Here is a 14,339-nt window from a genome sequence, read left to right on the forward strand (position 1 = left end):
CTCTTCCACGAGATAAAATATATGGTGCTGGTGTGAAAATGTTTCCAGGGCTGCTTTTCATTCCCAGTCCGGCCCTGAATGAAGACGGATTCACGGAGAAAGAGAAGCGTTTCTTTATCTCTCTTTCTTCGCAAATCTGGCTGCGTTATACTGGCCTCACAGAATACTTCCACAAAAGAGGGAGCCATGTGGACAAGTCCTCCTTGTTCCTCCAATCAGGGAAGAGGGTGTACTCGGAGGCCTGGTTAATGGACTCTATAACAGAGACACATTTGTAGCTCTCTGATTATTTTTTGGGGGTTTTTTTCCGTTGATGATAAGAACAAGATTGGTGATCGTAATTATATTTCTTGTGAAAGGATGATATTTAGCAGAGTAGGAGCACTTTTAAGAGATAAAGTTTCCTTATTAATGCTTTCATGTTAGGATTATTTTGGGACCAGGATCAATCACTGTCTGTGGGAGAAAAGTGGTCTGATAAAAGGAGATTAAATTAAGGTGGTGCAGCTCTGGTTGCAGAGAGAACCATCAGTGATATTTCTGTCACCCGTACTCTGTAACAGCCCAAAAATAAAACGGTGGTGAGGCTTTAATTGGCTCCAAAACGTCAACAGCATTTAATATGGGATCGTGTTCTGCTTTTTTTCTTCCACACGTTTGGAGGCTCAGGGCAATCCTGTACAGATTAATAAATGTACCTGTGATACACGTTCAGAAATGCTCGGATTTAACTATGTTTAATTATAAGGTGAATGTTCAGGCTTTCAGTGTTCCATTATTTTATAACAGCTGTCTTATTAAATGGTGTTATTGCTTAACTCGGAAACAACATTCCTTTCCTACTAATTTGATTTTGCGGTGTGGAATAATTTCCATTCCAATGACAAAAAATACAAATTTAGAATCATGTAAAACCTATGTTATTCTTTTGTGAGTGGCGTTAAATGGAAGTTATTCACTGGTAGAATTCCCTTCGGATTCATAAGCAAAAGGATTAGCCGAGTTATACAACATAAACTGCCTTCACAGTTCAGCAATAGTTAAAAGACAAATTGCATGCTTTATTGTTTTTCTCCAGTTGGTACCTTTTCACACTTTATTACTACATTCTAAGGATGTTAATGGGATGGACATTAATGCTCACATAAAGTGGTTAAGCTCTTTCGTATACACAAGCTTTGTTGTATAATCCCTCCTAAAAAATTAACAAAGCCAGTTTTCCCAGATGTAATGGAGACAGCTTTTTTTTTTCTATTCCCTCTGTTGGAATTTGATCCATGTTTCTGACAAATAAAGTTCATCCTCCATTTTAACAGCTATTTATGGGAAGTTTTTCTGTACATACGAATACACGCACACATATACAAGCCAAGCCCTAGACCAAAGAACTCCCCAGGCATGAATCGCCTTTGTTGCCCCAACCCATAACCAAAATGATCACTGGTGCCTCCGCCATCTAATTATATAGGCACACAATATTAATAATAGTAACAACAGAAAAAGCTTTTGTGATTAAATAAAAAAAAATAAAAAACTATAATAATTGTAAATTAATAAAAAATTGTAAAATAAATTGAACATTTGAATTTATAAATATAAAGTAAATGCCTGATTTTCTTTGAAATGTTTTCATTGAATATTATTATTATCTTTTATTTATATAGCTCCAACAATTTACGCAGCGCTTATTGTAATAGCAATAAAGTGAGTTTACCCTGTTAAGTGTTTTACTTGTTTAAGTTTGATGCTCCTCTAAATATTATATTGCGCTTATCATGTAAAATTCAATGAAACACCTGATCTGCTTCATACTTGTATTAATTATTTAATGTCTTAATAACATTAAACTCATTATTACAAGCAATAACCAACCCCATTATAGTTTTGGTTTTTTTGCAAATGTGGTTGTCAGGAATCACAGGATCAGATCCAGTGACCCAGAGCATCAGAGATCATTCCCCCTACCCCTACTTATTTCACCACCAGGAAGCTCTGTGGTTGCCCAGAATTACACAATTATTCTAGACTCGTTGACCGAATAATTGGAATTTTAATAAAGACAGGAGGCGAATATTTGCTTGACTTTCTTTACTGTCACCTTAGCAGCAAAGTAAAAATAGAACATTGGTAACCAATCATAAAAAAGTCCAACAGTATAAACTTGGATGCAGCCCCTCCTACTTCCTCTTTCTGCAATCTGCGAACCATGGAACGGAAGACGAAACAATTAAGAACCATCTGAAGAAACTTGATCGGAGCATCAAATTGAAGCCCTGGACATCAGGTAAAACTGGAACCAGGAGATCCCACACAAAGGTTTAGACTGAAAAAGAAGAGAGACACGTGACAGCATCTGAATGCTATAAGCATAAAATGATCGATACACCCAGAAAAATAAAATATATATGTATCTATATATAGATATAGCGAAGATATAAACATTTCACCAATAGGCAATAATACAGGCAAAATATATAAGAACACTAAAGAAAAAAGGGTGGGAGGGAGGGAAATATTCGCCTCCTGTCTTTATTAAAATTCCAATTATTCGGTCAACGAGTCTAGAATAATTGTGTAATTTTATTGCAAGACAGGAGGCTCATATTTGCTTTTTTAACGTCGGGCCAATAAAGGCAATACAGCCGAAGATAAGGGCCGAAAATAAAAGGACCGAAAAGTGGATGCGCGTGACCAATCAGCTGTGTGGAGAATGTCTGAGAGAGAAGCTCCAGCGAAGAAAGCACCCGAGGCCGCTGCACCTCGGACAGAATGAGCCCCAAAATGAAGATCAATACCCGCTAGCGTGAGAAGCCAACGAATCCACCTCGCCAAAGTAGGAGAAGAAACCGGAAGAAAAGGATTAGAATAAGAAATTAAAAGTTGAGAAGCTGAAACTGGACGCAGAGGACGAGTAACAGCAAGGTAAGTCTGAAGACATCTAGCGATACAAAGTTTGGGATCCTCGGAGAGGTAAGGATAAGAAATAGAAGTCGAAGAAGTTTTCGTACGTCTACGAATAGAAAAAATGACTCCTTCAGGAGAAAAGGAAATTGCTCCAACCTCCAAAGCCCTAACATCTGACACACGACGAAAAGAGAGTAAACAAAGTAACAAGGTAAGTTTTGCCGATAATTGACGTAAAGTCAAAGAATCATTATCGGGCCATTGACGCAAAAAATCAAGGAGAATGGAAACATCCCAGAAGGAATCGTATTTAGCAGTCGGAGGTCGTCGTAAACGAATACCTCTGAGAAGACGACAAACTAAAGGATCCTTTCCAATGGGACCTTCCTTGGATCCGACATGACCACTGGAAATGGCCGAACGGGACAAATTAATAGAACTATAAGATTTACCAGAAGAAAACATGTCTGCCAAAAAATTTAATATGAAAGCTACAGGGGCAGAATGGGGATCAGTCTGTCGTCCCACACACCAAGCAGACCAGGATTTCCATGCGGCTCTATAAGCCTGGTGTGTACCCGGAGCCCAAGAGTCTCTGAGCAAGTCTCTAGCGTCCTGCGATAATCCCTGGACAGGGTGAAATCCCCGGAAATCGTCCAAGCAACCAAGGAGAGACGGCCTTCGATAATCAGAGGATGGGATTGACCTTCTGGTCCCCTGAGAAGAGATGGGAAAAGAGGGAGAGCTAGAGGATCCTGGATCGACATTTCCAGAAGAGCTGGAAACCAAGGCTGGGAGCGCCACAATGGCGTCACTAGGACGAGAGATATTCGCGTCCTGAGGAGGTGTTGGATGACTCTGGGAATGAGAGAAAAAGGAGGGAAAGCATAAGCTCCCGATGGTGGCCAAATTTGTAAGAAAGCATCCGTAGCTAGAGCCTCCGGATCTGGAAGCCAACTGAAAAAATTTGGAGTCTGATGGTTTATGCGGGATGCAAAAAGATCCATCGTAAGAGGACCTCTGAGGGAATCGAGGGAACGAAAGACACTTCTGTGGAGCATCCAATCGCTGGCATCTCGCCAATTCCTGGAAAACCAATCTGCGGTTTGGTTCTCCACTCCCGGAACATATTCTGCCAACAGGGATATGTTTCTTTCGAAACAAAATTGATAAATTTGTTTCGTAATCTCCGTCAGACCTTTGGAACGAGTTCCTCCCAAACGATTTATGTAGCGGACTGCTGAAAAATTGTCCATACGTAAGAGAAGACAGCAGTCCGAGCGGTCTTTTGCCAGACTGCGAATGGCGAAGGATCCTGCGATCAGTTCTAGATGATTTATGTGTAAAGTACTCTCCTCTCGAGACCATCGACCTCCCGTGGCCTCCGTGAATGATCTCGCTCCCCAACCTAGCATGCTGGCGTCGGATTCTAGAACGAAATCCGGTTGAGCGCCGAAAATCGCTCGGCCGTTCCAGGCTTGCATGTGGAACAGCCACCACTGGAGTTCTTGACGTACCTCTGTAGTGAGATGAACCGGTTGGTCGTAAGATGGTATCCGTCTGAGGTAGGATGCTTTCAGTCGTTGGAGCGCTCTGTAGTACAAAGGACCTGGGAAGATCGCTTGGATCGAAGAAGAGAGGAGGCCCACCATACGAGAAAGTCTCCGTAAGGGGCAAAAATCGATGCGCAAAAGAGCGCGAATCTCCTTCTTGATGTTGGCGATCTTGGATTTTGGAAGGCAAAGAAGAGCGGACACGGAATCGATGTCGAATCCCAGGAAACAAATTTTTTGAGTCGGAATCAACTCTGATTTCTGCATGTTGACCAGGAAACCCAAGAGATGAAGAGTCTCTATGACAAATGAGGTTTGGGATTGGAGAAGTCCTGGATGTTGGGAAAACAGGAGGATATCGTCTAAATAGATTATGGACCTTATGCCCCTGGATCTGAAGAAAGCCATTACTGGCTTGAGGAGCTTGGTAAAGCACCAAGGGGCTGAACTGAGGCCGAAAGGAAGGCAATTGAATTGCCATAATTGATGATTCCAATGGAACTGAAGGAATTGGCGGTGATGAGGATGAATGGGGACCGACAGATATGCGTCCTTCAGATCGAGACGAGTGAACCAGTCGTCTTTTTTCATGAGGTCTCTCAATAGATGAATGCCCTCCATCTTGAAATGATGGTAGGCCACGAACTTGTTGAGAGCCCGTAAGTTGATAACCGGGCGGAGATCGCCTGTGCGTTTCTTGACCAGAAAAATTGAGCTGACAAAAACGGGAGGACCGAAGACTCGTTCTATGGCCCCTTTGTCTAGCAGCAACGATAACTCGTTGTCTATGAGGTCGGAAGCAGAAGTGGGTCTGAAAACCGGAGCAGGAGGCTGATCTTGTAGGGGAGGAGAAACAAAATCTATTAGATAACCCCTTACCGTATGAAGAACCCAAGGATCCGATGTGATCTCCTGCCAATAATGGTAGGAACGGGATATTCTGCCTGCTACCTGTGGGAGAGAAGCATGATGATGAGACACAGTACTTACCGGAATTGAAGCGGCCTCTGGAAGATGGTGTAGAACCTCTCCCTCTGTAGCCACCACGGGTGTAGGAAGCACGTGGACGGTATGATCCTCTGTAGAAAGAGGTATTTTGTTGCTGGAAATTCCTGGAGCCTGTGGGCGTGAAGCGGCTGGAGACACGGCCCCTCTGTCGTCCAGCCCTGGCGGAAAAACGGGTGTCTGGGTTGAAGACCTTGCGCATGGAAGACTTGGCTTTTGTCCATGATGTCATGACAGAAACATATCTGTTTAATTCTTTCACGAAAGTATCGCCAAATAAGAGTCCATTGGCAGAAGAGCCCAACTCTTTGGAGCCCAGTTCCGCTAGGCGAGGATCCATTCTGAGCAGTGCCGCCTTTCTTCGTTCAGTGGAAATAGCCACATTTGCATTGCCTAGCAGGCAAACGACCCTGAGGGCCCAATCTCTGATAAGTCGAGGATCTAGGATAGAATCTTGAAGAAGGGCACGGTCCGCCAAAGATAAAATTTGAGTAATGGGACCCACTATATCCAACAGTTTATCCTGCGTGGATTTCAGGCCTTGTTCCAGTCCTTTACGTGGGTCACGACCTCTCTGGGAGAGGAGAGAAACCACATTCTGGTCAAATTCAGGAGTGACCGTTACTTTTCCCGGAATGATCGGGCGAGGACATTCTGCTCTTAATTTGTTACGCACCTCCTTATCTAATGGTTTGCGTAGCCATCGTTGTAGGTATAAACTCAGGTGTTCTGGAGGTGCCCATTCTGTAGCCTTAGGATGGCGCATGTTGGATGGCTCAAATAAAAGAACCCCTGCAGGGTCATGCACTGGAGTATCAGCAGAAGCGGTTTGGCATAATAAAGACGTCTCATTAGTAGACTTCTGCTGGGGCTCACCCACGGTCGACTCACGTATATATTGTGAGTGACGATCTCTGGACGTAGCCAGAAAATCTGAGTGCTGCGAGTCATCCGAAGATGTCGCTTTCCATTCATCGAGGAGTTGAAGAACACCCCCGGAATTAACGTCCTCGAGCTCTAATGATTGAGATCTGTCCTGAAGCAACTTGGGGCGTTTTGCAGGACCTTTGCCTTTGCCGGCAGTTATACTATTCCCTTTCCAGGGACGTTTTGATGTATGGGATACTTCAGATTTTTCTGAATCACCATCAGATATTTCCTGCGGTAGAGAGGGATCTAGTGGAGCAGGAGCAGGAACAGTATGTGCCATTTTAGCCATGATAGACTCCATGGAGGAAGAGAACTTAGCTTCCAACCAGGATAAAATAAAGTCCTGAGAAGGACTAGGATCCTCAGACATTTTTTATGATAAATAAAAAAGGAGCACAGAACTACAAAATAAAAAGTGGCAATAAGTAAATATAATGCTGTGATGCAGCAATGAAAGGGTTACAGGATGAGTCTGCCAGCAATGTCCATATATTAGGGGATACCCTGCAGTAGATCCAGGCACAGAAAAACAATGGCTCACCGTAGTAAATATAGATGTCTTTAAAAGTAGCGTTTTTTTTTTTTTTTTTTTTTTTTTTTTTTTGAAGGTGGTAGCCTCTAGGCAATGTCCGGAGGGTAAATAACTCCTCCGGTAACTGAAACGAGGAGCAGGAGCTTAAAACGAGCACTGAAAACGAGTTAGAAGAACCTGCTTGTTAGAAGACTAAATCACAACTGCGCGGCAACGTAGCCGAGTATCGGAGAAAAAAACAAAATGGCGCCCGAAGTCTCGCGAGAACGAGATGAAGAAGATGGCGGCCGCAATAAGGAAGACGGCAAAACGGAATAACGGAAGAAAAAAGGTAAAGACGCAGACGCACAAGGAAAAAACACAATGCAGAGGAGCCAGGGCAAGCTCCCAGCTAAGTAAAAAGGTAAATAAGAACCGGAGAGGGGCAAATAAGAAAAAAGAAAAACGAAGGAGAATAACGGAAATATTCAAATATAAGTACCTCACGAAATATGAGAAAATGGGTACAAAAGGACCAAACACAATAATATATACAGACAAAAAAACTATATATACCAATCAGAGTGCAATAAACACGGAATATATATAATTATGCAATATATCTGCATAACACAGAAATTACAATGTAATAGGGCTGACCTGACTTCATGGTGAGCAGCAAAGAAAGAGGAAGTAGGAGGGGCTGCATCCAAGTTTATACTGTTGGACTTTTTTATGATTGGTTACCAATGTTCTATTTTTACTTTGCTGCTAAGGTGACAGTAAAGAAAGTCAAGCAAATATGAGCCTCCTGTCTTGCAATAAAATTGTATTCCCCGTGTCCCCTGCCATGCATATGGCATGGCGTTCCTGGTACACCTGCCGCTTATTCGCTAATCAAAGGACTATGCATATACATTGCACAGAAGCCTATGAAATAAATACATTGGCGTGTCAATGAGGCTATATATTGTAACATATTGTTTTTAATTGGATTCATTCATTTTATTATATTCTTCTGATCAGTGATTGAATACATTAACGAGTTTCGGATACAAAAAAAGCTCTGTGTGATTTACCTACCAACACCATCACATGTTTTGTCATATTTTAAGGGTACTATGTGATTTGAAACTCCAATAACTTTTTCATTTCAGTGTCAAGTGCTGCGTAAATTGTTGGTGCTATATAAATAAAAGATAAAAAAAAATGAATGTCGTGCCGTCTAAAGGCCTCAGGATGTCTGCCCATTTTTATCTCATCATATGCTGTGTCATTGTATGCATTGCCACAGCCATCATTGTCACATCGATTATCAATGGAAATTAACAGATGTCAGCTGCTTCTTAGTAAGTTTCAGCTCACCAAATTCAGTGTGTTATGAAGGGCCATCCCTAGCGAGCTTCTCGTGCAACAAGATTTTAGATGGCCCTTCATAATGCATAGTTAAATCCAGTTCTTCCAATTCTTTATGCACGGCCAGCTCAGCAACGTAATTGCCAGCTCCCACTTTGGTGGAAAAAACTCAATAAATATACTGTTTTTTAGGCAGGGATATGTGAGTGATATTGCCGTTATGTCTGTTTTCTGCTATACCATCTAAATGAATAAAAATATTAATATGTGAATGAGTTAATTCCTCCCTTTACATCCGACAAAAATCAGTACTGTATATCAATGTGTTTTCGTGAAGACAGATTATATTGTTGCCTTTTCAGTTAGAAGGCAGTGTTCTCTGGTTGTTGTTGCATTAGGAATCAAAGGTCCCGTGTTTACCAATTCCCTCAGCTCATCCAAAAGGCAAATTGCAGCGTTAATATTGGATTTTAGATTGCCTGAGATACACAGCAATGTGTTCTGGAGACCAAATTGAATAACATTAAGTAAACAGTACTGCTTTTCTGGCAGGATGACATTGTAAGGTGTATCAGTGGTTTCCAGGAGCAGAGTCCCAGTAGAGATCAGATAATGTTAATGTTTATTGCCTTTAATGAAAAATCTCTCTCCCTGGAAATCTAGTTCCGTGTGTGTTAATATATATTCTTTAGGTAATAGATAATGTTCCTATTGAGAAACGGCAAAATATCACCTATTCAATATATTCAGCAAATACAGTGCTTCCAATACCAGACATGTAGTTCTGAATTTGAAATTCTGTTTCATGTGAAATATTCATCTAAAAATGTCCTGTTTTTCTTCCTGCTTTGGGCAGATCATCTCATGTTGAGCTTTACTAATAAGTGACAGCTGTATGATTAGGCAAGGCAGTGAGTCCCATAATACAAACACAATTTTCATTGCTGAACTTATTTTTATAGGTTATGTTAAAATATCATATCGAATACTTTATAGGGTGAATTATAAAGTAATTATTATCTTTTTATAAATGAACCACTTATTATAGAATAACCTAAAAATTTACACACATACCAAATGTCCCTTTGTCTTTCTATCCTGTGGACACAATCAAAATGTTCCTTTTTTTGTTTTTTATAAGTCATTGTGTTGATAAATAGAGGGGAACTTGTAATGTATGTTTGGCGCCACTCAAAAAACATGAGTGTTCAGTCGAGCTACAAAGTTGGGTCCGTGTTGTGAAATTTATGCGAAGCTTGATGACGTTCTGTCTTCAGTATATGATTATTTCTTCATTGTTCCCCAAGTGTACTTTCTCCTGGGTCCCCCCAAGGTAAATTTACACCCATATATTGTTTAAATTCATGTCATTTGGCTTAATCAGAGAGTTATCAATGTAACAATGGGAAAATGTATTAATGGAAATAATAATAAAAAGTGTTTCAGTAGTGGAGAGTAAGAATTTGATGTTAAACAAAGACCTCTAGTGCTTTTTTTTTATTTATTTTTTTTACAATAAACCAGATCAAATATACAATTTGTGTTTCAAAACCTATTATGGTCTTTATTTTCTTTTTAGAAAAAATCCTCAAACACTGGACAAATGTGTTCTATTTTTATAAATATAACCCATCTTAATGCTCTTTTTTTTTACTGCAAAATAATTTTGTTAAGTAAGCACAAACGTGTGCATTTGTCTATCATGTTTACTACATTGAAGGTCATTTAAAGAGGACTACTTATTGTAAGGGTTATATGGTCTGCGGCTCTTAACAATATTTTTACACGACACAGAATATGCTGCTGGCGGATCGCTATATGACTACATCAATAGTAACATGAGTGAAGAAATGGACATGGAGCATATCATGGCCTGGTCGATGGATGTAGCAAAAGGTAAGCACTGGAAACCATGGCATCATTTAAATACCTTTATTGGAAGAGAAATCGGAACCTGTGAAAGTTACTTATCTGGAAGAAAAACCCTCAGGGATTTTATTGAAGCATTAAAAAGGTCTCTTAATCTGAATTTACTACATTTAGTTTTAGATCTTAGTGTCGATTTGTACTGTACATATGTCATTTAGATCCATACGATCTGAGACCATGTGAACGAGAGAAAAATATACACCATGTTTATAAAATATAAAGCAGATCTGTTACCAATTTCTACAAACTTAAACTAAAAATAAATAAACCTATGTAACAGTCTTTATTGATTAAAATAAGTAAAATCCACCCAATACCATGGGAGCAGCTATCTTAACTTCTCACTTGCATGATTCCTCTTGATTACCTTTTCTCTGTTGGTAAGTTGCTCATTGTCGTTGAAATAAATGATTGGGAAATGACATTTTTTACTGTATACAAATATTTTCCCTGTTTTAATAGGAATGCATTATTTGCACATGGAAGCCCCAATACGAGTCATTCACAGAGACCTCAAGTCCAGAAATGGTAAATATTGCTGTTATTAATAGTAGTAGTTCAGTAATATATAATGTCTAAATTATACTTGGATCAGTTAAGAAATGTTTATGGAGCTGATGTCGCCTCTCTCCACCAATAGAGATGTGTCTTTATTACTGTTAAATAGTTAATTTCTTTAACAATATCAATCAGAATAGAAAGTATGTATAAGACAGGACTATAACTATATAATAAGAATTATTGTCTTTCAATATTTGTAATACATTTTCTTTGCTTACTTTTAGTTGTTATAACAGCCGATGGCATATTAAAGGTAAGAAATACATGAATATATTTATATTGGCACTTATTTGAGGAATGTTCACAGATAATGTAATTCTGGATCATTGCAGACTAAAGATTTACTAATATCTTTAATACACAACTTTGTTTACAGATTTGCGATTTTGGGGCTTCAAGGTTCCACTCGCACACGACGCACATGTCCCTTGTAGGGACCTTTCCTTGGATGGCCCCAGAAGTAATTCAGAGTCTTCCTGTATCTGAAACATGTGACACGTATTCATATGGCGTGGTAGGTGATGGTTTGCAATCCAGCATGTGTGTGAATAATTGTGTGCATTTGTTAAATGTATATATTTATATAAAACAATCTGTCGAAGAACATATGTTTAATGCCTGTGAACAATATCACCATTTTATTATTGCCAAACTATACCAAAACTAATTAAAGGTTAAATAATAATAAATAATAAAGCCTTTTCCACGTTCTTAATGCTATTACGTCCTCTGCTGGTTTTATTTCTTTAAGTAATTAAATAAATTATTAGTCTCTTAAATTTACTCCCAATGCATCAATAGGTAACTTCTTTATTAGGCTAATAATGATAATAAAAATTCAAAAAATAGACATCTCCGTGTTCATGATACACAGAATCAGTTGCATTATGGGTAAACAAGTCTGCCATATTTTAATGGATGGATTACACATTTTTCGTGCTCTAAAGGGATCCACGGATAAAGTGGATATAGAGGCAAAAAGGTGATTATTTTTAACGCTATTTCTTGCATTAACCTAAATACAATGATAAAAAGCCCATTACCAAAGGCGTTTTCGTGTTTGTTTATAGGATAGAATTAAAAGTTATTTATGTTTGTGTATATATATTAATTGGATGTGAAAGGCGTGAATTGTGGTCGTTCTATTTGCAGGTTCTTTGGGAAATGCTAACAAGGGAAGTTCCTTTTAAAGGCTTGGAAGGGCTGCAAGTAGCTTGGCTTGTTGTAGAAAAAAACGAGGTAAGATGACTTTTTTTATGCTGAGATACAGTGGATAGATATGAAAACAGTATTGGGGGTTTGCAAAAGACTTTTTCATCTTCTTCAAATTGAAAGTAAGTTCAACGCTTATGGAAAGATTACCAGTAGGAGCTAACACAAAGGGTCAAAGTGATGTTATTCTTCATGAATGGACCCTTTACATCTAATTGTTGCGGCTTCACATCGTGATGCTGTAGATCAAAAATTGTAGAACTACTGTACTAGTTTCACAGTCTCAATAGGGTAACCTGGGGGTTTGTTCTTAGTGATGAAAGGAGCCATTGCGTCCAAGGTAGGGGACCCGTTTAACTCCGTCTCCCGCGATTTTGGGCATCTTTTTACTGGCCAGGAGTTGATATTTCAACGAGAGACCTTCAGCTACTTCGACTTAACTCTCCCAGCAGGGGGACAGTTTAGTACAAGAAGCTGTCACTTAGATGAGAGTTTCAAAAATAAAAGAAGAAAAAAATAAAGAAAATTACAGTTTAGCCTCCCGCAGTATTCTCGACTCCACATTAAAGATATGCTCATAACTTTGTATTGGAAAGGCTGCGCCTGAGCTGCAAGGTTCCTCCTCAAAGCTTTTCCATTGAATAAAGTCTTCAACGATGTAAACACTGCCAGTACCAGCAATCATCCTCCAAATTGCTCTGCATTCTATTTTGTCTATTTAAGCAGCAAATCTTTTTTGCTGGACGTGTTTGCAGAAAGTGTAACAAAGTGATACATTAAACAGCATATACCAAATACTGTTTGATTTTGTGTGGTCTGTTTTCACAACAATGGCTCTTACATTTAATCTACTAATGTGTCAGGATAAGTTGACTTTAAATTGTTTATCATCCATTGCACTACTGTAGAGCAAACTAGACCTTTTATTTAGTTTGCTTTCCTGCTTCTTCTAGCTTCGGAACCCTGTTCTTTTATTCTTCAGGGACGATGGTGTGTGCTGGCAGCAGATGAATATTACATAATAAGTAAAAGATAAAGGAGTAATTTGTTACTTGCAACTCCCCTAACCCATCATCATCATAATTGTCCGTTATATGCCAGCAGTCCCAGTCCTTCATAGCCTTCACTATTTGAAAAAGTATCTCAGTTAAAGGCGAAGTCCCATGGAAAAAAAAGCCTTCTCCTTACCCAAGCGTAAAATGCTATAATATATGAAGTAATGTAGGTTAACATTGACAGAAACATGGTTTTATCGTATTTTGTTCCACTAAACTTCCTTTATTTGCAGCCCTGGAGGCAGCCATTGTTGTTTGTCATGTGATATCTTGAGTGACTTTTCCTGCAGAAACAGCACACTGAGCCGATTCTGTATGGCGATGCTAACGACCTCCGTTAGTAACACTGTCCAGCTGAATTTACTATGATAAGGAGTCAGGGTGTTCGTGTGAAAGATCGGGCTGAGAAAACAGAGCTAGAACACCTACAAATGGCTAATATGCAAAAATGACAACTGTTATAAAAAATAAAATAGCACATTTTCAAAAACATATTTTTATTTTAAAACCAGGAATTAAAAAAAAAAAGAATGGTGGGAGTTCCCCTTTAACCCCTGTTACGTTAAAACAGAAAAGAAACATCTCACTTTTTATTTTAACATCTACACATCAAAACTTTTTTGTTCTTAAATGCTGTAGACACCGAGCTGTAGGTATTAGCGGAGGACTCCAGCGCTGCATAATGCATTAGGGTTGTTCAAACTGGATGCCCGTATCTGCGGCAATCGGTGAAAAAATAATTGGAATCTGTTAAGCACCGGAACTTTCACGCTTTTGGTCTCACATTAAAGAACATCATGGTGATGGAGATCATTTTGTGATTGCCCAGAACCCTGTGGAGAGGTACAAGAAGTTCACTAGTAGTCATCTCCTTGAGTCAAGTTACAGTTCACAGTTTGTCATCTGCTTAAGTCCAGTTACAGTTAAATTTCCATTCTGGTTTTACACGGCTCCGTGTTGGACCTGAGCAATAACTCGATGAAAATATATACATATCATCAAAGAGTTCTAAAGCTATAAAAATATACATGCTTTTTCTAGTGTCTTTTTATGCTCATTAATCTTGTTTCATTTTGCGGATATCCGCAGTAACCAAATGTTACTTTTGATGGAAGACTTAAAATCTATTGTGCCTCCCTTTTTTTCAGAGATTAACTATTCCAAGCTCTTGTCCCAGAAGTTTTGCGGAACTAATGCGCCAGTGTTGGGATGCCGATTCAAAGGTATTTGATTTTATATATATATATATATATATATATATATATATATATATAATTCTGTCAGATATTTATCATTATCAACATTCTAATTCAAATTAATTGA

The 14,339-nt window shown here is 39.1% G+C and overlaps 1 protein-coding gene across 3 annotated transcripts in view; it reads left to right on the plus strand.

The window, feature by feature from the left end:
- MAP3K20 (mitogen-activated protein kinase kinase kinase 20) overlaps positions 1-14,339 on the plus strand; it is an 88,040-nt gene that overhangs the window by 31,166 nt on the left and 42,535 nt on the right. For all 3 annotated transcript variants that reach the window (XM_053470496.1, XM_053470495.1, XM_053470497.1), the window contains exons 4-9: positions 10,054-10,155; positions 10,651-10,716; positions 10,974-11,002; positions 11,126-11,263; positions 11,902-11,988; positions 14,165-14,239. In XM_053470496.1, the coding sequence (XP_053326471.1) occupies positions 10,054-10,155; positions 10,651-10,716; positions 10,974-11,002; positions 11,126-11,263; positions 11,902-11,988; positions 14,165-14,239 (497 nt within the window). The remainder of the gene's footprint in view (positions 1-10,053; positions 10,156-10,650; positions 10,717-10,973; positions 11,003-11,125; positions 11,264-11,901; positions 11,989-14,164; positions 14,240-14,339) is intronic.

This window comes from Spea bombifrons, chromosome 7 (genome assembly GCF_027358695.1).
Source record: "Spea bombifrons isolate aSpeBom1 chromosome 7, aSpeBom1.2.pri, whole genome shotgun sequence".
Classification (NCBI taxonomy): Eukaryota; Metazoa; Chordata; class Amphibia; order Anura; family Pelobatidae; genus Spea; species Spea bombifrons.